General features: G+C 35.1%; 1 protein-coding gene across 4 annotated transcripts in view; it reads left to right on the plus strand.

The window, feature by feature from the left end:
• ASCC3 (activating signal cointegrator 1 complex subunit 3) overlaps window positions 1-27,223 on the plus strand; it is a 347,397-nt gene that overhangs the window by 13,116 nt on the left and 307,058 nt on the right. For 2 of the 4 annotated variants that reach the window (XM_041745387.1, XM_041745396.1), the window contains exons 2-4: window positions 4,894-5,024; window positions 7,465-7,615; window positions 23,662-24,221. In XM_041745387.1, coding sequence (XP_041601321.1) covers window positions 4,935-5,024; window positions 7,465-7,615; window positions 23,662-24,221 — 801 coding nt within the window. In that variant the 5' untranslated portion in view covers window positions 4,894-4,934. Of the gene's footprint in view, window positions 1-4,893; window positions 5,025-7,464; window positions 7,616-12,486; window positions 13,669-23,661; window positions 24,222-27,223 lie in introns of those variants that run through there. The other 2 variants (XM_041745404.1, XM_041745410.1) reach the window with 2 other exon arrangements.

The following is a 27,223-nucleotide window of genomic DNA, read 5'->3' on the forward strand; positions in this document are numbered from 1 at the left end:
AACAAAGTAAGTGTCTTTTTTAGTGGAATTCCCTTTCACTACCATTTTCTCTCCCCATTCACTTTCTGCTTCACAATGTTAGAAACATATCTGCACTTTGACATATCCATCCCTCCCTGCTCTTCCTTCTAGCATGTCTTAAATCTCTACTTCATGCTTTTATTCTCATTCTTGCTGGTATTCCCAGGGACTCTATTCCCTTAGTCATAGCCTTCTGATTATTCAGCATTACCCTCTCTACTGGCTCTTTCTTGGTTATGGAATTGTGCTCAACTCTCTCCTATATTTTCAAAAACTCTTGACCCAATGTATTTTACTATTTCTTGTCCTTTCTTCTTTTCTTCTTGGCCAGGTTTCTTGAAAAATTAGCTTGTATCCATTTTATTTCCTCATTTTTTCCCCTTCATTTATCCTTTAAATCAATGAAATTTGCTTTCTCCCCCAGTGTTTTTGAAACTATGTGTGCTAAAGTCATCTAAGACCTGAGAGTGGCCAAGTACTGTGGGCTCTGTAACAGCATTTGAAATATTCTGTTCTCTTATGGTAACACTTTCTTCATATGACAAGTCTTTGCTGATCTCTTTCTTAGGACTCTGTTCTTGGTCCTCTACTGTCTGATCTTAAGAGGTTTTTAGAGGTTCATGTGGATAGGTTTCATGGCATTCATGTGGCTTATGGAATGAAGTACAAAATATTTATATATGTATGTCTCTTAGGGAGAGTTTTGTTTATTTTTTTTAAGATTTATTTATTCATGAGAGACTTAGAAAAAGAGAGGCAGAGACACAGGCAGAGGGAGAAGCAGGTTCCCTGCAGGGAGCCTGACACAGGACTCCATCCCAGGACCCCGGGATCCACCTGAGCCAGAGGCAGATGCTCAACCACTGGACCACCCAGGTGCCCCTGACTTTATATATTTTAGATACCATTAAGTGTTAGTAATCTTTTTACCTGGTACAAACAAAGTACAGTGAGTCTGGAAGAACAGAGTTCTGTAAGTCTTACTAATGCCTAATGTCTAACATAGTTCTTGGTAAATAGGACAAACTCAGATATTTGTGAATAAATGATATACAGATGATCATGAGCAAATGAGCTATTACATTTTTAGTGTTAGCATTTGACCTGAGGAAGAAAACAGGTAAAACAAAAAAGAAAATCAAGTAGCATGTGTTAGTTTATATTCTTGACAAGTATAATTAATATTGATCATTTTGATGAGACTGCAAGGAGTTTTAAAGTTTCCTATTAGTATATTATGTAGCAACAGTATGGCCTCATTACCAGGCCCTGCTGTTTGATCTATTCTTAGAGATTGGGTATATTACCTTGTTTGTTAGGATTTGTTAGGTTTGTGAATTAGGCTTCATCCATTTTTATTCTTTCGCCCTGCTCTTTTCAGAGAAGGACAGGGGATTCAGTTGAATATATGTAAAAATAAGAGAAGTAGTGGTCATAAATCCCCTTTTTATTCATAAAGCATGCCTGAGGCAGAATACTCCATGTATCATATGTCTCTTGTTATGTATTTTGAAAGCACTAACTTAGATGGTAAAAGGCAGGTTCTGAGGCAGAATATATTCAGTTTACTGTGAAGACCTTTAAAGGCTTCTGGGAAACGTCAATCATTATAAATAGAATGCCTATCTTTACAGTCTCTTAATCTAGATTACGATTTTAAATACCAGTGCCCTAAGGCATGGTTGTGTGCCTTACTTTTCCTGGTGGATAATAGTAACCATGTTCCATCCTTGGGACAATTGAGAAAAAAGTCACTCAAGTCACTTTAAGTTGAGACTTAATCGTCTCACAGATCTGGTTGAGAAAGGCTCCCATGAGAGCAGATTGTGCACCTAAACTCAGGTCACTGAATTCTTAGTAGGAGGAAACTCCTTGGTAACTATTGATCTGAGATAAAATTGAATGGTGATTTAAGAATGAAAGGTAATATCCCTAAGACAGTCATTCTCAGTGTGGTCCTTGACCTGAACTTGTTGGAAATGTAAAATTCTTATGCCCCATCTCAGGGCCATCTGATCCATTGAGTCAAAATTGGGGGTGAGGAGTAGAGTGTCAGGGGCTTAGTTTTAGGTAGTTGACTGATATAGATTAAGATTCAAGAATCTCTGTTTTGTACTGTTTATTGACTATTGCTTTCATTTCTTTTTCCAAATGCTCTGGACAGTTTTTAGCCCATGTTAGAAAAATCCAGGTATGGATTTTTGAATCATTTTGTTCCCAGAAATGCTCTAAATTCACTCCCAATGAGTAGTTGAAATTTAAAGTCAACTGGCTAGGGTGTTTATTTGCAAATTGGGTCATCTTACTTTTCTGATTAAAATTCTTTGATGTGATACAGGGCATCCAAATGTTTTTTTTTTTTCCCCAGCCATTTTCCTACCATTTCCATATTGATATGCAGGGCAGTCATTTGTGTTTTTTTTTACTTTATCTTTGTGTTTTGATTTCTAATCTAATTGTATTTTGCTCAGTAAACAGAACCTGTATCAGGGGTCAACACACTAACTTGGTCACCTGGTGTTATTTAAGACAAAAGCAAAACAACCCCAAACTATGTGACAAAGACTGCACATGACCTCCTAAGTCTAAAATATTTACTCTGTCTTTCTGCAGGAAAAGTTTGTTGACCTCTGATCTGTATGGTACTTATTACTCTTTGAAATTTGTTGAAACTTGCTTTATAGCCTAAGATACACAGACTATTTCATTGAAGTTTTATAAATGTACTTGTGAAGAATATGTATTTTCTAATTATTAGGTATAGATTTCTGTATATGTTCATTAAATTAAACTTATTAGTTTCACTGCTCAGGTCCCCTATATAACTTTACTGAATAGAGTGTAGATTTGACCTTTCAGTAATCAAATATTGAGCTTTCACTTCAGTGATGGACTTACAACTTTCTTCCTGGAGTTTTAAGTATAGCTTTAATATTCACTTGATTGCTGTTTAGTAATTCTGTTGATCTTATAAATGTTAAGTTTAATTCATTTACACTTGTTGTGAGGATTGATATATTTGGACTTCTTCCTCTTTGTTCTTCTTAATCTTTACTTTGATTATTTGTGACAGCATATTGGGTTATTTCTTTAGATCTTTATTCCAGGTCACTACTTTTCTCTTTAGTTACATCTAATCTATTCTTTAATCCATCCATTGGATTGTTTTTAAATTTAATAAATATGTGTTTTTATTTCTAAAAGTTATGTTTTCAAATTTCCCTGGTCATTTCCTATTTTATTATTATTCATTATTTTTTAATTCTCTTATTGTTTAAACGTTTCAGTTATTTTATATATAATTATTCTAATATAGGATTCAGATTTTTCCAAGTATTAAACTTTCTGATAACTTCAAGGATATAATGAAGAAGAAGAGCAGAATCCAGGCATGTTCTGACATATTCTATATGGTCCTCCTGGTGCTTTCCTTCCCATATTGGACACATGCTCTTTGGCCCAGAATAATCAATTAGGTCTCTTAATTGTGGTTTGTGAGACATTTCACAGTGTAGGAAATGTTTGGGTTATAAAACACCTCTATTTCAGACTCTGGAGTATGATTTCATAAGCCCTGCACTACTTACATCTTCGGCTAGATAATTCTTTGTTGTGGGGAGACTGTCCTCTGTATTATAGGATGTTTAGCAGCATCACTGGCCTCTATCTACCAGAAGCCAGCATACCCCCCACTTTCCAGTTATGATACCTCAAAATATCACCAGATTTTGCCAAATGTTCCATGTGAGGCAAAATCATCCCTGAAAACTGTCCTAGAGACTTATATACCTTTTGTGACATTCTCCAAGGAGCCACGTCTTATAAACCTGTAGATTATAGTTTATAATAAGCAGTCTTAATCCAAGATGACCCTCCAACAGTGTTTTCATAAAGACTCACCTCATAGTTTGTTTGCCAGAAGGTTTAGTTGTTTAGTTGTCCTCATGTAAACAAGGAATCTAGATCAGATCATCTGGTTTCTTTCTTTTCTTGGGAGTTCTCCCTTTCCCCAGCTGCTTTAATTTTTTTTTTCCCTTCTGTTCTTCAGTCTCCCTGTTTCCATTATTTCCTTTTCTCCATTTTTCTTTTTTTAATTACTTACCAAGTAATTATCGAGTACCCGATATATTCCCAGACTGTTCTATTTGCCAGGACAGATCAGTGAAATAAAAGTCTTTTTTTTTTGGCCGGAAGCTTTCTCTTTGTAGAGCGATACAACAGATAAATGAATAAGAAAATGCAAAAAATTATTATAAGGAGAATTGAAATTTTGTTCTTTGAGAGACAGTAACTGAGTAGCTGTTCTGTCTTAGATTGAATAGTCAAGAAAGCCCCATCTGAGGAGGTATCTTGTGCCAAAAGAGTCAGCCCATATGAACATCAGAAGAGCATATCAAACAGCAAGAACTATTAATGCAAATGCATTTAGATGGAAACATGCTTGATACTTCAAGAAGAGAAAAAGCCAGTGAGATTCTGAAAGCAAGGGATAATGTGAGGTGAAATCAGTGAACATAAAACAGAATTTGAGAAAAGATGGGAAAGTGCTTTTATCTCTTTCAGTGTGACTGGCAATGGTGATACAGTATTAGAGACCTGTCATTGGGAATCTGTAAAACTCATTTTGCAGGGGTTATAGTAGTACCCACAAACAAGTGTTTCTTTTTTTCCTTTCTTCAGTTCAGCCATAGCCAGTGTGATTATTAAAAAACTTCATAGGTAAAAAGCGTGTCAGGAGAATTTTTCAACGTTGGTGGCAAATTGCTTTTTAACTAATTGGTTTCTCTTTTCTCTTGTATGAGTCAATTTGTTGAGTTTGATTACTTCTCCAGCCTTCTCCCAACAGATAAATATCATATTGTTTTGTTTCAGTTTCAGGTTTCTCCTTGTATGGATCACTGATTGAATAATAGATGGCTTTACCTCGTCTCACAGGAGCTTTGCGCTCCTTTTCAAATGTCACCAAGCAAGATAATTATAATGAAGAAGTGGCTGATTTAAAGGTAAACTTTTTAGATGGAAAACATTATAAATGTAGAATGTGAGTAGATAATTGACATTCTTTTTTTCGGTTCTGTGGGCTTAAAATGGTAAGTGTTACCTTGTTTGTTATTGTACCTAGAAGGGGAATGGGTAATGATGTTTCTCATGAGAATACTTACCTTAAGCACCTGTGACAGTATTGTCAAAGAGAATACTCACAACTATGGTAGTGAATTCTTTGTTAATTTTTGTTTCTAATATATCTTTTGCAGTTAATTTTGTAATTTAATCTAGTGATTTAATTCTGGATCATCTGATAAGTTTATAGTCTCTGGTAAAATTTTTATAAGATGGAAAGAAATAATGTCTTTACCATAACATGGAAAGTATAAATATTAAATCTTAAAATCAGTAGCTGGTCTCATAATTGACTTCTTTCTGGTCCTTATAATTGGTTGTGTACTTTATAGGCCGAAGGTATATAAACTATAGATAGATATGAACATGTGAGCTATATAATATATATATGAAGGAACTGATCCTGTGTTTTTTAAAAAAACAGCAGTCACAGTTGATGACTTTTTATCTGACTCTATTCTAGAATATTGATGTTGTTTTCTAGTAGGTTGGAATTTTTTTTATTGCTTATAGTCCTTATGCAGTTTTACAATTAATACCTTCCCTTAAAGATTGAGATTTGTTAACAGCCTTCAGATAGATTTTTTCCTCTAATATTGATACAGTTTTACTATAGTAAACAGTTGACCTTCTTTACAATGGGAGCTGATTTGCACTTCCATGACAATCAAAGGTATAGTTTATATAGTTAATTAATATTACTATCTTAAACTTGAATTGTTTTTTCTCCTCACCTAACCAAGGTCCCTTTTACAAGTTACTTTTACATTAGAGATTTCACAGATTTTATTATTTTATTTTATTTTTTGAAGATTTTTAAATTTATTTGACAGAGAATGAGTGTACATGTAGGCAGAGTGGTAGGCAGAGGCAGAGAGACAAGCAATCTCTCCATTGAGCAGAGAGCCTGATTTTGGGCTCCATCCCAGGACCCTGGGATCATGACCTGAGCTGGAGGTGGACACTTAACAGACTAAGCCACCCAGGTGCCCCACAAGAAATTTTAAAATTTGAAAATGTGTAAGGACTACATGCTTATTCCATGTTCTTTCATTTATTCTTAAAGGCTTTTAAACACTTCATTTTTTTTTTTTTTCCTGAGAAAGAAGGTGGCAGATCTAATGAGCCTCATTTGATTTTTTTTTTTTTCCTCTCTTTTGTTGTTGTTGGGTTTTTCTGTTTGTTTTTTTTTTTTTGAGAGAGAGAGAGAGAGCAAGCATGGGAGAGGAGAAGGATGCAGGGGTTCCTGGGTGGCACAGTCTGTTAAGCATCCAACTCTTGGTTTTGGTTCAGGTCATGATCTCATGGTCCTGGGATTCTGTGCCTTGTTGGGCTCCGCACCTAGAACAGTCTCCTTGAGATTCTTTCTCCTTCTGGCCCTTCTGCTCATGCTGTCTCTCTCCCTTTCTCTCTCTCAAATAAATAAATAAATCTTTTAAAAAAAGAAAAGAATCTTAAGCAGGCCCCTTGCCCAGGGCAGAGCCCAGCCCAGCATGTAGCCCAACATGGAGGCAAGTGGGGTGCTCAATCTCACAACCCTGAGACCATGACCTCAGCTGAAACCAAGATTTGGATGCTCAATTGACTGAGTCTCCCAGGCACCTTCTAATGAACCTCTTTTTAATGTAACTTTATATCTTGGGATATATCCAACAATACAAAAGAGTTCAAAGTTGAACCTTTCTGTAGCTATGACCCATTGAAATAATTTAATTCAATTTTTGGCAATTTTTTAAAGTTTATTTATTATAGCAATCTCTATATCCAGTGAGGCTCAAACTTAGGACCCCAAGATCAAGAGTCACATATTCTACCTACTGAGCCAGCCAGGCACCCCGGATGTTGGACTTTTTCCTTTTTCCTTTGCTGTATGAAAATAATTGCACAGTTAATATTCATTGTGATTAAAACTATAAAAAACAAAGTTTTTATTAAACATATCCTTTACACAGGCAAGATTTTTATTTTATTTTTTTAGAGATTTTATTTATTTAATCATGACAGACACACAGAGAGAGGAAGAGACATAGGCAGAGGGAGAAGCAGGCTCCCTGCAGGGAGCCCTATATGGGACTTGATTCCAGGTCCCCAGGATCATGATCTGAGCCAAAGGCCAGTGCTCAACCACTGAGCCACCCAGGCGTCCCAGGACAAGATTTTTTAAAATCACATTTAGGTAAAGCTCTTCTGGGAGCTTAGTTAAAAAGCAATTTTGAATTCTTGTGGATAGTGTCAAGTTGTATAATGTAATGCAAAATATATGTAGTATGTGATGGCTTTGAGGAAATCTTTAACCATTGTCTCTGTATTATGCTGTTTCAGGTGAAGCGGTCTAAACTTCATGAACAAATTCTAGATTTGGATGTGACGTGGAAGAAGATAGTAACATTTTTGAATGAAAAACTGGAGAAGAGTGAGATACAAAGTGTAAATGAAGACTTAAATGATATATTGCAGGCTGCAAAACAAATAGGTATAGTTTTTTTGTTTTATTTTGTTTTATAGAACCACTAAGGTTCAAAAATGGAATCCTTTTAAACTACATACTATATAGGGAGAGGCTCAAGTTTCCAAGCAAGTATTTATAATTAGGGAAGATAATCTTATCTATCTACGAGCTCATAGAGTCAGAGAAACAGAATAAAATTAGTAATCATTATACAGTCAAACATGAGAGATTCCTAGCAATTTAGAGTTTGAAAACCACTATTATGTTTGAAATAAGGAGTCAGTGAAAATTCTAATGTAGCTTGAGGGAATTTAAAAGCCATGTAACTCAATATCTTAAAGAAGCCCACTAACACATAGTGATGGGTAGCACTGTAGCCAAACTTTGCAATTCCTGTTGCACACTGATACCCGCATCAGTTGATTATATTTGATGGGAATTATAATTAGAGATTGTAATACTACATATTCATATAGGTTACTTTTCCAAGGTTAAAAAACAAAAACAAAACAAATTATTTTTTGATAAAACATCTGAGTTTGTTCATTGAAATTCATCCTCTCTTTTTAGACTCTGGTAACTAAAAAGCATAGTTAACACTATGCTTGTTGCAAATTTTCCAGACTCCAGTTTGTACCAAAAAAGTTCATGCTGATACTTTGGCCCTGTGAGATCTGGCCTCCACCTTTCTCTCTGATCTCAAGTCATCCTTTCCCATATCAGTTGTGCTTCATGAAATACTGGTCTTTTTCTCACTTCTTCCATCCTGGTTGGTGCCTGTTTTGAGGTCTTTATACATGTTATTTCCTATGTTGAGAATGTTCTTTTGTCCTACTCTTTGAGTGGGTAGATCCTTTCTTGTTATTTTGAAGTAAGCTAAAAACTTACTTCCTTAATGAGGCCCTCACTGACCATCTAATCTCAAGTTGTTACAGAGTAACGCTTTTATCTTATAACTTAAGTGACATTTTCTCCATAACATTTATCATCATCTGATGTTTTCCTTGTTTATTGTACGTGTTTTGCTACTAGAATGTAAGTTTCATGAGGCTCTTACTTTTCTTGTTCAGCACTTTATCCTTGGGTCTTAGAATAGTGCTTGGCATGTTTTAGAGCCTTAAGATTCACTTGATAAATAAATGAAAAAGTTTTCTCAGGTGATTTCTCGATAGAAGAAAAATTTAGATCCTTACTTTTTATCATATGCTGGTTGACAGTTTTCTTCCATACACCAACTTTGGGGAGGGTGTTTCAGTTATATCTCATATACTTATTTATGATCATCAAATGTTTAAATTTATTCTTCAAATATTTTTATTTTTTCATATTATTTAATTATCATTGATTTTTAATATAGTATAATATTAAATTTAATATCCTCATTGTTTTAAGTTGTGAAAGTACAAAGTGAATGTCATATATCTTTTTGTAGTTAGATTATCTTCTGAAGTTCAAGGGCTTTATTAAGTAAGGGATTTTTTTGTTGTTGTTTAAGCCTAGGAGAAGTGAAATGTACTTTGATGAGATTTCTGATAGCATTTGACATAGAATCACACTTAATATTTCAAAAATATAGAAGTAGTTAGATTCATTGGAAAATTATAGTGAAAATGCAGTATCTAGTTTACCCAGATCAACTTGACTAGGATTTTAACCCTCTGGACTTCACTGTTTTCATTTCTAAGATGTTAGGGCCATTGGGGAGAGGGGATGGTCTGACTAAAATACTTCTCAAAAACTGTAGAAACTCTTCTTTAGTTCAGTTGTAAAAATACCTCAGAATACTTAGCAAAATAGTATTAAAATGTTGTTTATTCAGTACCATGACTAGATTATTTCTTTGTTTAAATGATGTGGACATTAAGATTTTTAAGAAATAAAAAGTGTCTTTCCTCTTCTTTAGTTCAGTTGTAAGGATACCTCAGAATACTTAGCAAAACAGTATTAAAATGTTGTTTATTCAGTACCATGACTAGATTCTTTGTTTAAATGATGCGGACATTAAGATTTTTAAGAAATAAATTACCATTTAGACTTCTTCCCTGAGTATCTCTGACAAGTCAGAAATCATTGTTTTAAATATCAGTCATTAAAAGTAATCCTGGGAGTTTTACCTGTTGGCAAAACATCTGATTCATACTTAGGGACTATTCTATAGATTGATGTGTTTAAGGAATCGATTATTTTGAGATGTAATATCCCAAAAGAATATTTACATGACAGAAAACCTTAGGGTTGAATTTAGGCAAATGCCTTGTTATATCTATTTTTAATGCTGTGTTTAAGTTGAATAAATATTAGCTTTATTGAAACTATTGTTGACTAGTCAGCTACTCTTTCTGAATGAAAATAATGCTGATAATGGAAGTATAATTAGAAGTAGTGGCTTTGAGAAAATTAGTCTCATGAGAAAAACGTTTTTGTGATTTCTTATATTGCTCTTTCACACAGATAATTTGGTGTAATTGTATTAAAGAGGTAGAGCAAAAGAACAAAGAAGAAAGAACAATCACTTATATTTCAATTGAGTATAATAGTATAAGGTACCTAAGACCATGTATATCCACTAGTCATTGTAATGGGTATTTTAAGCTGGTGAGGGACATCAGAGGATTCACTTAGTATGTAGAGTAATAGAATCCGTGAAGGTTAGGTGAATCCCATGGTTTAATTGTGGTGAAGATAGGCTAGACCCAGATTCTGAAATAGAAATATGATGGAAATACTAGATTTCTTCCCATCCTTGTACTCAAATGTCATGTTCTGTCAAGCTGACTTTTTCCTTTTTCCCTATTCTTCAATTCACTCTGTTATTTACCATTATTCTAATTTAGGCTTTTATCCTCTCCTGTCTAAATTATTGCAGTAGCCTATTACTTCAACTTTCCTTTCTTACTTAGTTTCTTAACTGTTACTGGACTGATCTTTGTAAAAAGCAAAGCTCATTTTTTATTCCCAGATTACCCATTAGGTCAAATTCCGTAGAATGGACATAAGAAAACCTTCTTTATGAATTGAAACAATTTACCTGTTCATTTCCTTGTCATTCTATCATATGTAACCTTTACTACTAATTATATACAGTGTTTACTGACTTAATTTCTTAATAGTGCTTAGTGTTTTTTCTGTCTTTCTTATATGTTAAAATAACGTTCCCCATTGTGTTCACCGAAATGCTTTCATCTCTGAAGAAATGGCTTAGGCTTCATTCATGTCCTCTGTTATTCCTTTCTAATCTTAGTAGTGTTCACTATAATTATTCCATGCTTTTTTATAGTATGGAATATTAATACCTAATATGGTGCAATGGATGAAATAGATGTTCAATAAATAAGTGAACTATTGAGAACTCAACTAAAAGTACTCTGTAGTCTTTATTACTTCTGATGCTGACAGCTCTTTTTGGTTGTTAAAGTATTTTTTTCCTCTCAGATTTACAGTTAATGTATTTCCATACCTTCTTATAATTTTATTCTCCCCTCAAGATTATGTTAATAATAAAAGTTAGCTTTAGGAAGAAAACATTATAAATTATTTAAAAGTAGTATTCTTGGCCCTTAATCTTAGTTTATTTAAACACACATTGTAGACATAGCTATTTCCTCCATGGATTTTGAAGGGTTAGGACAGTTGTATTAATCTATATTCTGTTAGCAAGGAAACTATTTCAATATGTTTAATGTAATTTAAATAGAAACATCTTTGGAAATAAGGAGATCAAGATTGAGAATTGCAATCAATAAAATGCATGATGTATTAGGCATGTTTATCTGTTACTTAGAGTTTTATTTTATTTATTTATTTTTAAATAATTTTTAAAGATTTTTTTTTTATTTATTCACTCATGATAGACACAGAGAGAGACAGAGAGAGAGGGGGGCAGAGACACAGGCAGAGGGAGAAGCAGGGCCCGTGCCGAGAGCCCGAAGCGGGACTCGATCCCAGGACTCCAGGATCATGCCCTGGGCCAAAGGCAGGAGCTAAACTGCTGAGCCACCCAGAGATCCCCTGTTACTTAGAGTTTTAAATTCTCATTTCAGGAAGCTGATAAGACTTCTACAGTATTGATAGAAAAACTAGAATGGGGGTCAAGAATGGAGGAAAGGTCCGTAGAAAGACCCTGTAGTTCCCTACTCAGTTGTATAACTGAATCTCTCCCAGAGCCAGAACAGAATGATCTAATAATTTTACTCTGGTCAAAATACAGATTAGGACTCAGAACTGAACTAGTTTTTTGTTTTTTGTTTTTTTTTAATATACATATTGTTTTACCATACACGGTCCTGTTTGTTTTGACTTCTCTGATTTATAATCCCTGCTTTATTTGGGTTTCAATGTTCTTATGCATTTTACCTTTCATAACTTTGTCTTTAAGAAAAATATGAATCAAAATATAGGTTGGACAGGAGTGACTTACAAAGTGTGGTTTAGGGAATTTGGTAATCCATTATGTTTTTTGAGTTGTAAAGGAAATTAAATTGTACTATAAAAAAAGTGAGGAATCAAAACTGAGAGTGGAAAGCAGTTTATGGAAAAGGAACCTTAAAAAGACACTAGGATGTGGGAATTCTGTCTATGGAACTAAGGCTATATATTTAGAATAATAAAAGCCTGTTGTGTATTGGATACGGCAGGAAGTTTTTCAGGAGTATTTGTGAAAGGTAGCTACCTTGAAAATTGTAGATTTCAAAAAAGTTTAGAGTTCCATTTCACAGAAATTAGCAGACAGGTTAATTTGGAACAGCTCTCTGCTGAGAATAACTAGAAAAACTAAAATATAAAATTTGTGTAACTACGACAAAGTCTATCAAAGCAATGAAGAATTATGGTTGAGACCTGGAAGCATACGTAAACCCAGAAAATGTGATTCTGGTGTTTGGGCCACTTTTTCCTAGAGGTGACTGTCCATTCCAGAAGAGGAAAGCTGGATGGAGAAGAGGAGAATGAGAAGAAGAGAAGAGCTTTTGACAGATTCAGAGCACTAAGATGACAAAAATGACTAAAATTGCCAAAAGAGGAACTAGACAATCTGAATATTTGACTGAAAGAAATTGAATCTGTAATTAAAAACCTTCACAAAAAGAGATTTGTATGCCTTGATGGCTTTACTGGAGTATGTCATATAATGTCATTTAAAGAGACATGAGGTTATTACTGTAGATTAAAGAAGGTTACAAACAAGCATATAACAATTAAATGTAATGTACTCTCTTTGACTGAATCCTGAATTGGAAAAAAAATAAAGATATTTTTGGGACCATTGTAGATATTTGAGTCTGTACTCTGGATATCATTAGGTAATATTAGATCTGGGGTGAGTCAATGATTTAGTGGCTATGTAAGTATATCTTAGATTTCGGAAGATGCATACTGAAGTGTTTATAGTGAAGTATCACGAAGACTGCAATATACTGTCAAAAGGATCAATAAAAAAATACATGTGAAATGTGTGTGTGAGAAGGAGCACAAATGTACATGAGTGTACAAAAGGTAACTGGATTAGTAGGGAAAAATAGTGTGATTCATGTAATAAAAGTTTAAAATCACATGATTAGTAGATAACATTTTTTGAATATCTAAAATCAATTATAAAAATTCTTAGCAAAATAGGAATAGAAGAGAATTTTCTTAATTTGATAAATAATATAAAACCCTAGATTAAACATCATATGTAATGATGCTTGTTGAAAAAGCTTTTCCCCTAAGATAGAAAATTAGACAAGAATGCCTATCACCACTTCTTTTTCTCACTGTACTAAAGGTCCTTCTTTGCTGAAAAGACAAGAAAGAATATAAAGATTCATCAAAATGCCATTATTCACATAGCTGTATCTTCAGAAAATGAATTTATCAAGGTCAATATAAAAATCAATTTTATTTCTACTTACCAGCAGCAAATTTTTTAAAATACTCTTTACAAAAGCATTAAGAATCATCAAATATCTAGAAGCAATTTTTAAAAAAAAATAAGCAAGATTTCCTCTTGGAAAACTAAAATATTAGAGAAACTAAAGAAGACCTAAATAAATGCAATAATAGACAAGGATTGGAATACTCTTTATTATAAGACACCATTTTTACCCAATTGACCTACAGATTCAGTGCAATCCTAATCAAAATCTCAGCACGTTTATGTTTGAGGGTATGCATTTGTGTGTAGAAATTGACAAGATAATGTGAAAATTATATGGAAATTCAAAGTCAAAGAGCAGCCAAGTCAACCTTGGAAAATAAAGAGGGAATACTGACTCTACTGGATATTAAGACTTACAAAGATCAGTGAATTAGAAGTGATATGTTGGTTTAAGGATAGACAAATAGGCCAGTGGGATGGAGTAGAGTGCAGAAACTGACCTAGAGATATTAGGGCTCTTTCTTTACCAATAAGGATATCGAATAGTGAAACATGGCTGTTTTTTCAGTATGTGGTATTGGATCAACTGTATATGTATATGAAAAAATTATACATGTACAAATAACTAACAGCTTATAAAATAAAACATGAAACTCGAAAAAATAAATCCTCTAAAATATAATAAAGAATATCTTCAGGACCTTCATATATGGAAAATTTTATTGAATAGTAAACAGAAAGCACTGGAAATGAGTGGTAAATTTGACTACATTAAAACTGATATTTTTTATTCTTTGAGAGTAAAAAGACAAGTCACAGAATAGGAGAATATAGCTTCAACAAATATGACCCAAAAGAGAGTTTGTATCTATTAAATATGAGCTCCTACAAATTAATAAGAAAAGGTAATCCTATATAAAAAGGAACAAAAACCTTGAACAAGCACCTTGCAGAAGATAATTGAATGGCCAGTAAACATGAAAAGGTCCAACCTTATTAGTAACCAGAGAGATGCCGCTACATGCACATCAGAATTGTTGAAATTACAAAAATGACATACCAATTGTTGGTCAGGCTCAAGATTGTGAAATAAGAATTCTCATCCACTACTGACTTTTAAATTGATGTGACTGCTTTGAATAACTGTTTGACAGTATCTGCTGTGGTTGGACAAATGAAATGTTGAGTCTTGGTATATACTATCCAGTAATACGTACATAAATATCCAGTAAAAATATCTGCAAATGTACGCAAAAGATCAATGCATTATTTGTAATATCCTTAAAGTGGAAACAATGCAATTCACTGTTAAATAGTGGGGTGAAGTATGATACATAGAATACCTTATAGTAATAATGAACAACAGCTATATGTAACATTGTAAAGGAATCTTATAATGTTGAATGAAAAGAGCCAAACACAAAAGAATGGATAGGATGATGATTCTGTTTATGTGAAATTGAGAACTAGGTATGACTGATCCTGATTCAGAAGTCAGGATTGTGGCTCCTTTTGAGGAAGCAGGTAATGACTGAGAGTGGATTTGGGAGTTTCTGGGGAGCTAATAATATTCTCTATATAAAGTAGTTATCCAAATTAAATAGGTGCATTCATTTTGTGATAATTCTTTGAGCTGTATGTATACTGTATATGTTCTTGTTTTCAATAAAACATAATTATGCTTTTCATATTATCTTTTTTCTCAAAATATTTCAGACTGATAAAAATATAACAAATGCCTGTGTATTTGCAGTTCATCCTAACACTTGGCTGTCTTTCAGTATTTGTTTTTTAAGAAATAAAATCTCTTTTTTAAAGATTATATTCATTTATTGAGAGAGAAAGTGCACCAGCAAGGGACAAGGGCAGAAGGAAAAGAAGAAGCAGACTCCCCACTGAGCAGGGAGCCCAACGCCTGGCTCAGTTCCAGGACCCTAGGATTATGACCTGAGCTAAAGGCAGATGCTTAGGGGTGACTGAGCCACCCAGGCACCCCTAAGAAATAAAATCTTAATGATATGGTCAGAACTCCTTATGGACCCTGCTCAGCCTTTGGTAACCAATATCATAAGTATAATAAATAAGTTTGTATTATTATTCTCATGTTTACTTTTATTACATATTTATACATTCATAAATATGTATTAGGAATGTATTCAGCTCAAATACCAAAAAGCCTACTTATGGTAACAGAGACCAAGTGGGTTTAATTGTTTCTCATCTCACAAACTTCCTCCATAGAGTTCAGTAACTTGGTAATGTTAGGGCCCAAAACTCTAATGGCTTGGCCTTTTCCTCATGTTTGTTGCCTTTTATTCACTCCCTACTCCACTTTTGGCCATCATAGCTGTGCACTAGTAGTTTCTCCTTTAATTTTTTGAGAGTAGATTATGTTGCTAGATTTTCTAATAATCAAACCACCTTTTCATTTGAATAAACTCTACTTGACTATTGTCTAATTTTAGATAAATGGGTGGATCCATTAAGTTAATATTTGGAATATTCACAACTATATTTTTTATTCCATACTTTTTTCTCTTTTGCTTTCATAAAACTATTTCCTATAGTTTAGGATGATTTAAAGTTATCAATCAATAGATTCACTTTTGTTTATTAGTGAGTAGCAACTTAATATCACTAATCCCGTTTCCTCATCTATAACAGTGATGGTAGTTCTTATTTTATATAGTTGTCATGTGAGGCAGTACTTCAGAGTGTCTAGAGGAAAACCTGGTAAATGGCTGTCAGTAAATAATTTTCTTATAATCCAGTAGCCTTTGGTAAAGAAATAGTTGTGGTTGTCATGGTAAACCTAAGTGCTCAGTGATGTGAAGGAACTTTGCAAAAGGGGCAGAAGTTGTGCTTGCTTAATCTTGACAGATTTAGATTGTTTTAAATGGTTAGGGTCAAATTTATTCACCAGAGAAATTACAAAAGAGCTGAATAACCTAATGAAATAATAGACAACTCTGCAGATGTATCAGCTGTATAAACAGGCAGTTCACATTACTTGAGGATATGGCAAAATAGCTGTAAATTGAATGGACATAGTAGCAATGGCAAGAGTTGGAAATAGGACCAAATCTTCAGTTTATGAAGTTTTAGTTTTATATTATTCTTCATTTACAAATGATTATAACTTCCTAAGTAATTTGCACTTCATTCCTTAGTAGAGGCATTTTTTAGGTTGCAGTTGATTTTCTTTATAGTATTGCCAAGCATATACTAAGCATCTGATAAATGGATACAGAACTAAAGTGTATACCTCATCTTTTTTTTTTTTTAATATTTTCCCTTGGACATTAAAAAGGTTTAAAATGCCAGTTAAATCTCAGTGAGGTATGTGAATTGTTCGGAGAAAGGTGCAGTTTCCTTAGTGATGCTCAAAATAACGGTTTTACTGTAGCAAACTTTTATATATATAAAATTGATTATTTTTATGTTAGCTGTTTGGTTGCTTGGGAAGTCAAATTGTGATTTGAATCAGGATTTTATAGTACTAGAAATGGCAATATAGTGGCTGAATGCTGACTTTAAGTCTATACTGTAAATGAGTATTCACATTTTCTAGTAAATATACATAAAATTGAATAGCTGACTTTAAAACATAGGGAAGTGTTTTGGACTATTTTCGATCTCTTGTACTTCTCTTTTTCTCTACCAAGTAGGTTTCTCTGCTTGTTTTCCTTTAATTATTTGCTCACCCTGAGGGCTGTAATATTTGTGTAAGTGCAGGAATAATTTTAAAATTTAAGCAACTCCTTTGGTTATTATATTGAGGGATCCCTGGGTGGCGCAGCGGTTTAGCGCCTGCCTTTGGCCCAGGGCACGATCCTGGAGACCCGGGATCGATTCCCACGTCGGGCTCCCAGAGCATGGAGCCTGCTTCTCCCTCTGCCTGTGTCTCTGCCTCTCTCTCTCTCTCTCTCTCTCTGTGTGACTATCATAAATAAATAAAAATTTAAAACAATTTTTTTTAAAATTTTTATTTATGATAGTCAAAAAAAAATTTTTTTTTTAAATTTTTATTTATGATAGTCACACAGAGAGAGAGAGAGAGAGAGAGAGAGAGAGAGGCAGAGACACAGGCAGAGGGAGAAGCAGGCTCCATGCTCTGGGAGCCCGACGTGGGAATCGATCCCGGGTCTCCAGGATCGTGCCCTGGGCCAAAGGCAGGCGCTAAACCGCTGCGCCACCCAGGGATCCCTAAAAAAAATTTTTAAAAAGTTATTGAACATTTCTTGAATACTAGGCCTACTTAATGTAAGGTTTTGATGGAGGCGCTTTGATGCAGTTATACTCTGAAATAAATGAAGCTCATTATACTAAATTGTATTACTTAGGTAATTTTAAGTTTTTTTTTTTTTCAAAGATTTTATTTATTTATTCATGAGAGAAACAGAGGGAGGCAGAGACATAGGCAGAGGGAGAGGCAGGCTTCCCACAAAGAACTGGTTGTGGGACTCGATCCCAGGACCCTGGGATCACGACCTGAGCCAAAGGCCTACGCTCAACTACTAAGCCACCTAGGTGTCCTGGTAATTTTAAGTTTACATGATATAAATTGTTTAGTTCATTCCCCAAAAAGTCATATGATAGATGCTTTATTACATGATAAATTTGTTTGATAATTTGATCATTTGAAAGATGGTATAATATAAAAAGGAGACACGATTCTAACTCTTATAGTCCTAGTATGTTATTTAATCTCAGTATATCTGAATTTCTCTGTAACATGAGGAAAATACTTGCAAGATTCATTTTAGACAATTTTAGATACTAGTTAAAAAGTACTCAGCAAGAGGCACTGGAGGGGAGTATGTAAAGGGAAAAAATGAATGGGGGGGGAATGGAATAGTGTATGTTTAAGTGGAATCTTTATTTTTGTACTTTTTTATATATAATGTTGGCTTAGGAAAGTTTATGGCACAAATACTATACATATTTGTAAAAAAATTTATCATTTAAAAAATCAGCTAATCTCTGTGAATGTAATATGTTTATAGCAGCTTGGCTGTGTTGGTGATACTTTTAACAAATATGAATGAACTTCAGTTGGCACTGATGCAGGGTTATAATATTATGGTATTAACAGTTGTAGATCAGGTGTTTGGTAAAATGAACACTTCAGTTTTCTTCAGTTTTTGTATAACATGGAAAAGTAAATTTGCTTTAAACATTTCAGTATAAAACTCTTAAGTATAAAAGATAGAATATTTTCTACTAAACATTGAAGATGTAAGTGGTCAAGGAACTCATTTGTTGACAACTTTTAAACTGATTATTAGCAGTTAAGGATGCAAGAAGTTGATGGATATTTTTATTCAATTTTCAATTAAAATTTTTTACTCATTGTTTTTTTAAGAATTCCCCAGCTCTTAAGGAGTAGGCTATTTGTTAAAAGCTAAAATTTACAGCCCTTTATTTCTTAGTATTTTGCTGTCAAAGGAAATACAGAAGTACATTTTGTGTTAAGAATGATTTATGATACTCCTCCCTCAACTCTGATTTTAAAAATGTGTTTTGTAATGTTAATCAGTAACCAGTTGTATCTACAGATCCACAGTTTACTGTACATTTCACATCTCATTTTCTTTCAATGTAACTGTGAGGTAGGCAGGGCAAGTATTTATTATTTTAACACAGAATATCTCAGTGACCTTCTAAGTATCTCTTTAAATGTGTTGCAGTTGAAGTGCTGGTTTTGGTGATAAGAGCCAGTTTCCTGACTTACACAGTCTAACTTGCTTAGTGTTTAATGGAGAGACAATTTGATATCCAAGCAAGTGGTTAGGTATCTAGACTAGCTTTGCTAAATTTGTAGATCTTCAGTTTCATTCAAGTTTTTGACAATTGATTGCTTAGTGTGTATTTTTCTTTACTGCTACTTTATCTTGAGGACAAAACTAGTAAGCTTCTTAAAAATCCATCCAGAAAGATGAGCATAGGCAGTCCTGTGAACTAGAAAAGGCTTGAAAATTGGGAGCAGGTGTTAAGTGACCGAAGAGCTTTCGCCTAATAATCATCTAGAAGTTTATCAGTTTTACATTGCACATGAAATATAAACCAGCATTACGTCGTACATAAAAATAAAGAGGTTCTTTGTGAACAGCACCCTCACAGTTAATCTCACAGGTCTAACTTGGGGTACGGTGAGAACAGGGCTGCTTATATTACAGGTTTGCACCAGGCGCCTTTGCCGAGGTCTCTCTCGCCTGTCCCGGGGGCGCTTTACGTATAAGGCTCGGGTCCAGCGGGGGGATGGCGAAGCGCCCAGATCTCCCGTAGGTTTCCGTGCCCCCCGCCGTTCCTGTCCAGACGTGGGCCCGCCGGACCCCGGGCAGGTCAGACGTCGATTGCATTCCCTCCTCAGAGGTCTTCTCCGTGCTTCACGAACACCTTTCCTACGGTTGAGTCACCAAGAGACCCTTGTGCCGGCTCCAAGGGTGCGCGGGTGCTAGCGGAGGAGCGCGGCTGCCGGGCTCAGGGCGGGAGGGGCCTTCCTCCCCCGGGGCGCCGGCCAACATCCCGCGTCGTGTGCTGACTACGTCATCACGCGCGGACGCAGCACGCTGGGGCGGGGAGCACGCGTGTGCGGCGGCCGGGAGGCGGCGCGGCGCGTCTTCGCGCCCCAGGGAACCCCGTCTCCGTAGGCTGTCGTGGCCCTGTTGGGAAGCCCAGCATGGCCATAACCGGGGTTTGCCACTACTGTGGGAAACGACCGCGCAGAGCTCCCGGCGGGCGCGGGGCCGATTCCCCTTTAGGAAACCAGTTTGCGGTGTGAACACGTGTCCTCAGAGATGCGCTGGGCAGGCTGTGCGCAAGGAGGGGTAATAGTGAGAAAGGGGTTTGCGCGTTATGAAGCACCGTTATCTGACGTAAACAGTTTTAGACCATTTGGAGATTTTTTTTTTCCAAATAGATATGTCAGTAGTCATTTAAAAAATTGAAACTCTGGGAAAAAAAATGTTTTTGATCTCTGAGATGTTTCCAAAGAGTCTACAGTTACTTTTCTTCAGACCTGTTACTCATGACTTTTTCCCCACTTACACTGTGGAGATCATTTTCTGGCAGGATGTATGGTGGCCCCACTGCACTGATCAGTGAATGCAGTATATGGCTGTAACAGACTTTACCATGAAATGATGGTATTTAAGTTAATTCCACTTTTGGTAAGAAATTAAGACTATTTTCCCATTTATTACTGTCTTTTCTTTTTTTAAAGATTTTATTTATTTATCCATGAGAGACTCAGAAAGAGAGGCAGGGACACAGGCAGAGGGAGAAGCAGGCTCCGTGCATGGAGCCCGACCACGTGGGACTCAATCCCGGGACCCGGGGTCACGCCCTGGGCCAAAGGCAGGCGCTAAACCGCTGAGCCACTCAGGCGTCCCGATTATTACTTTATTTTCCAAAGCGATTTATTTATTTAGTACATGAGAATTAGGGGTAAATCTACTTTCTGGGAATTTATAGGGAATCAGTATGGTGTAGTAGAAGCACTTTGTTTAGGAGTTAGAAACCTCCGGGAGTGCGGGTGGCTCAGCGGTTTAGCGCCGCCTTCGGTCCAGGGCGTGACCCCGGGTCCCGGGATGGAGCCCCACGTCGGGCCCTGCATGGAGCCAGCTTCTCCCTCTGCCTGTGTCTCTGCTTCTCTCTCCTTCTGTGTCTCTCATGAATAAATAAATAAAATCTTAAAAAAAAAAAGGAGTTAGAAATCCGCCCTGCATCTTTGATAACATAGTTTGTTAGATATCAAACAACTAATTTGATAACTAGTTATTTGACCTTTCCCAAGTTATTTATCTCTGAGTCTCCATTTTAGGATCTGTAAGAAGAAGATAATTTTGTTAGGAAGATTTGAGATGAATTAATGTAAAAGTTCTTATAAGTTGTTTAAGAAAAATCCCAAAGTGTAAAATATCTTTACAAAAGAATATGTTTATAGTGTCAGATATAAAGTGAGTTTGAAAAATGTAAGTTCCATCTTTGCTTAGACCTCAGTAGTCCCAACTCTGTTGAATTACTTGCAGAATTATCACAATTCCTAAATTATTCAAAACCCAGGTTCTTTAAGGACTAAATAAAATGTACATAAATGTTATTCAATTAATTATTTTAAAGCATCACTTAATTTATAGAACCTTTTTGTCATGTATTTTTCTAAATAATAAAAGAATAATTCTATGTCCCATACTGCTTTGTAAATCCTTTATAATCACCCAAGTAGACTTTATACCTGAGGAAATTAGAAGTAATAGCTACTTTAAAATTGTCTTCACTCATATAAATTGTTGGTCTTCTATACATATGTGTAAATATCCATAAAAAATTACTGAGGCAGTGTGGTATGGTGTAAAAACACTAGTTTTACTAGTCTGGTGTCATTGAGGCCTGGGTTTAGGTTAATTCAACATATTTCTATTGAGACACCTATTTTGGGCTAAAAATTGAGAGAGTACCACATTGTACACAATATTATACTCACCCTGAAAGAGGCACTTAACCTGGATTCTGAATCATGGGTAAAACTTGAACAACCAAAGGTTTTGGGGAAGGTTATATAAAAATACGGAAATAAGCATGGCATAGGACAGATGTTAGGAAATTCATGTTGGCTGGACTGGAAATGGATAATGGCCAAAAAGGCTGGAATAAAAGGTTGGAGTCAGCTTCTAGGGTGACTTGGAAACAAAAAATAAGAGTTTGGATTGAATATCAAGCTGTACTAAGCTGCTCAAGATTTGTGATCAATGATATAATTGCAGTCATGGTTTCAGAAAGACACTAGTATTAACTATATTACCAACTTTATTCCACAAGGTCAATCACAATGACTTGGGGACCTTCTGCAGATTAAAATTCTTTTTTTCTGCTCTAAGACTATTCTTTGAATTTTATGACACAAATACAGGTTCTTTTTTGTTTGTTTTAAAGATTTTATTTATTCATGAGAGACAGAGAGAGGTAGAGAGGCAGAGACACAGGCAGAGAGAGAAACAGGCTCCACACAGGGAGCCTGATGTGGGACTTGATCTCGGGTCTCCAGGATCACGCCCTGGGCCAAAGGCAGGCATCAAACCATTGAGCCACCCAGGGATCCTCCACAAATACAGGTTCTTTCCTTTATTTTTATTTGAGAAAATTCAGTAATGAGAAATTAATGCTTTACATTAGTGGCTGCTCCTTTACTTCCTCTTACTTTGGTAAAGAATTTATTTCTGGCCTTTAAAAGGCAGATTCCTTTTTTTTCTTTAAGATTTATTTATTTATTCATGACAGACACAGAAAGAGAGGCAGAGACATTGGCAGAGGGAGAAGCAGGCTCCCTACAGGGAGCCCAATGTGGGACTCGATCCCAGGATCCGGGGATCACGACCTAAGCCAAAAGCAAACACTCAACCAATGAACCACCCACCCAGACATCCCACAAAAGGCAGATTCTTTTAAATGTTTTATAATATGGCTAAGTTTATTTGAAAAGATTCTATTTATGTCCATCCTTGCTGATATGAAATGTTTTCGAGTGAAAACTACATAAATCTATTTCTTGCCATCTCAGATTTACAGTACAAATTGGAAAGGAAATTGTAGCTCTCCTGAGGTTTTCTTCTAGCTCCAAAAGTCAATAATTCAGACATATCTTATACCTTATTTTGGTTTATTTAACTAGCCCATCAAATTAGTTTTTAAAAATCACTTTGAAGGGATCCCTGGATGGTTCAGCTGTGTAGTGCCTGCCTTAGGCCCAGGATGTGGTCCTGGCGTCCCGGGATTGAGTCCCACATTGGGCTCCCTGAATGGAGCCTGCTTCTCTCTTTGCCTGTATCTCTGCCTCTCTCATTCTCTCTCTTTGTGTCTCTCATGAATAAATAAATAAAATCTTTAAAGAAATAAAATAAATAAAAATCACTTTGAGATAAGTTTTAGCTAACACAAACTTTTTTTTAGAAAGAGGTAAAAGAATTTTCAATAGGTAGTTTCTCCTTTCTAGATAGAGAATGATTACTGATAATGGTTTATTGACCTAATATAGGTCTTTGGGAAATTGGAAATGGACTTAAAGGGATTTTTCAGTTTCTAAATTGATTATTCTTATCAATATATTTTTCACTGCTGTAATTACCTGGAAGAAGATTTGTAATAGTTTTTTTGAAGAGGGTAACTTGAACTGTGATTCACTTGAACTAATATTGTTTCTTTCATCTTTGAATAGTTGGAATAGATAATGGGAAAGAAGCGATTGAAAGTGCGGCTGCATTTCTCTTCAAGACATTTCACTTGAAGGACTGTGTTGGTCACAAAGAGACAAAGGCTATCAAACAGATGTTTGGTCCCTTTCCATCATCATCTGCCACTGCAGCTTGTAATGCTACTAATCGAATTACTTCCCGTTTTCATCAAGACAATCTTACTGCTCTTATCCAGATGACAGAAGAGGAATATGGTGATAGAGTTTTATTTGGTAAAAATTTAGCATTTTCATTTGACATGCATGATTTGGACCACTTTGACGAACTGCCGATTAATGGTGAATCCCAGAAAACTATAAGCCTTGATTATAAGAAGTTTCTGAATGAACATTTTCAGGAGCATTCCACCCCAGAGCTCAAGCCTGTGGAAAAAACAAACGACTCCTTTTTGTGGTGTGAAGTTGAGAAGTACTTAAATGCAACTTTAAATGAAATGGCTGAAGCAACAAGAATAGAAGATCTTTGCTGTACTTTATATGATATGCTTGCTTCCGTTAAAAGTGGTGATGAACTTCAGAATGAGGTATTGTGGAAGTTATTGAAGTCATATTAATGTGAATTATCTTTTTTTTTTAAAGATTTTACTTCTTTATGATATATATATATATATATATATAGAGAGAGAGAGAGAGAGAGAGAGAGAGAGGGAGCGCGCGTGCGCGATTGGTAGAGACACAGGCAGAGGGAGAAGCAGGCTCCATGCAGGGAGCCCTACATGGGACTCGATCCCAGGTCTCCAGGATCAGGCCCTAGGCTAAAGGCGGTGCTAAACCGCTGAGCCACCTGGGCTGCCCTAATGTGAATTATCTTTTTTTTTTTAAAAATTTTTTTTTTTTTTTTTTTATGATAGTCATACAGAGAGAAAGAGAGAGAGGCAGAGACACAGGCAGAGGGAGAAGCAGGCTCCATGCACCGGGAGCCTGATGTGGGATTCGATCCCGGGTCTCCAGGATCGCGCCCTGGGCCAAAGGCAGGTGCCAAACCGCTGCGCCACCCAGGGATCCCCCTAATGTGAATTATCTTAATAGCGTTTTAAAACATGGATATTTAGTACAGATAGTTTAGTATTGTGCTGCTGTAAAATAGCGAAATGGTTTAGATAGTATGCATGTATATCTTTCCACTAAGCAGTTATAAGAGGACTGTGAGTGTTAATGAATAGCAGAAGACTTAGAGAGTGGTAGTTACGGTGTCCACATGTCCTGGTTATTGGAACAGTCCTACTTAAATCTGTTGTTACATTATAATAGTCGGTAGGGCCCTTTCTTCAAAGAGTGTATAGGTTTGAATGATGAGTCATATGATTACTGTACTAATAATTGTTAATGTTTGTATAGTGTTTATATTTTTAAGAGTTCCTTGATAAAAAATATAAGAAATTTCAAGGTATTAAAAATTTTATCTATAATATTAAATTACTGATTTAGAAAAATATTTTTCATTAGTTTCTATGTTTGAAAGAATAAACTGAAAAACTCACTGATCTAGAAATAATTGGAGTACTTTATATAACTTAGTAAAGAACTATATAAATTTTTTTAACACACAAAGGAAAACATAATTTTTATTCCTTTCTATGCCGCGACTTAGTTGTTATTCAAAATGATGAATTACTCTTACAGTTATACAAGTTTATCTTAAAGTGTTTAGTTTTTCTCTCAATACTGGCATTATATTCCTTTCTTGTTATAAATTTAGTATGATTCCAAAAAAAAAAAAAAAAATTTAGTATGATGTCAACCCAGTTTTTTTTTTTTTCAACCCAGTTTTTATACTGGATATATTAGATGAGTAACATCTAACAAAGAATTGTAGTGAAGAACTAAGAGAAGAATTAAGAGAAGTAACATACTGTTGTAGAATGGGCAGAAGCTTTGAAATCAGACAGTTTTTTCCTTTAACTTTTTTGGTAGTAAGATTTTAGGTAATTGAATTTCCAGAGGTTTTCTTGTTGGGCTGTCTCATAGGGTGTGAATACAAAGACAATAGAATTATTATAAACTTTAAATGACATATCTGTATGTGAAATGATAAGTAGCATTTAGTAAATACTCATGACATGGAAGCTGTGATTATTATTTGTTTTTATTATTATTTTAAATCACATGGAGTATCAGGAATACAGGAAAAGAATACTAGTTTTTTTTCAAAGAAAAATTAATTTAGGGAATTAGCTAAACAGATATTGGAGGACTGACCCCATGGTAATGGTATTATGCTGATTAACTCTAGTTTGGGAGTAAGTTATTGTATTGTTAATTCTGTGATCAGTCTATTTATCCTGACTTTTTTGCAATTTAATTTATATCAAGATATGGTCCACATTCGTAGATGGTTTTGCTCCAACATTCTGAAAATAATAGTATTGTTTTAAAAATCTTGATTTATAAAGAAAATTCTACTGATACTTGATGATCATAATTGAATACATAGCAATTTTATTATGATTATAGTAAACTGAAACTTAAATAACTAATGGAAATTTTGTTTCCTGAGTTAGTCATAAAACTATTCTTTTCACTTCTGAATATCTGCAGTAAAGTTCATATTTCTACTTCCTAGCACAATTTTTGAGTAGTAACTGAATCTGATTGTTGGAGGGAGAATGTTTTTTAGTTCTTAAGATTTTTTTTTCCCCATAATCTGCCTCCTTACAAGGTCAAACTTAATTCACGCATCCATCCATTCATCATAGATTTATTGCCTTATTATGTATGAGGTACCGTGCTAGTTATTGAACATAGAAGGATGAATAAGATAGCAACCTTACTCCCAAAGAATTCATTGTTTAATAAGAGGAGACATAACATAAGTGTACTCAAATACTATAGGTATTATGATACTACAGTTGATCCTTAAACAGTACAGGTGTTAGGGGCATTGACAGGCAGAAGTCAACCTGTAACTTTTGACTCCCCCTAATCTTAACTACTAATAGCCTACTTGTTGATGGAAGCCCTACTGATAACATAGTCGATTAACACATATTTTATATGTATTATATGTGCTAAAACATAGTCGATTAACCCATCTTTTATATGTACTATATTCTTTAGAGAAAAGAAAATGTTACCAAGAAAGTCATAAGGAAGAAAATACATGTACAGTCATGTACTGTGTTTATTGAGGAAAAAACCCATATATAAATGGACTCACACAGTTCAAACCCATATTGTTCATGGGTCAACTTATATAGAAAGAAAGAACTTACATAGAAAGAAAATGGCAAGGGTGCCTGGGTGGCTTAGCAGTTGAGCGTCTGCCTTTGGCTCAGGGCATGATCCCAGTTCGGGAATCCAGTCCCATATCAGGCTCCCTGTGAGGAACCTGCTTTTATCCCTGCCTATGTCTTAGCCTCTCTCTCTCTGTGTGTCTCTTGTGAATAAATAAATAAAATCTTTCAAAAAAAAAAAAAAAAAGAAAGAAAGAAAATGGGAGCATAAAAGAACCAGTCATAGATTTGTATTTGTATGGAGGGATTAGTATGGTAAAGTATTCATAGAGGTTAATCTTGAGCCTAGTTTT

This window comes from Vulpes lagopus, chromosome 1 (assembly GCF_018345385.1).
Source record: "Vulpes lagopus strain Blue_001 chromosome 1, ASM1834538v1, whole genome shotgun sequence".
Lineage (NCBI taxonomy): Eukaryota > Metazoa > Chordata > Mammalia > Carnivora > Canidae > Vulpes > Vulpes lagopus.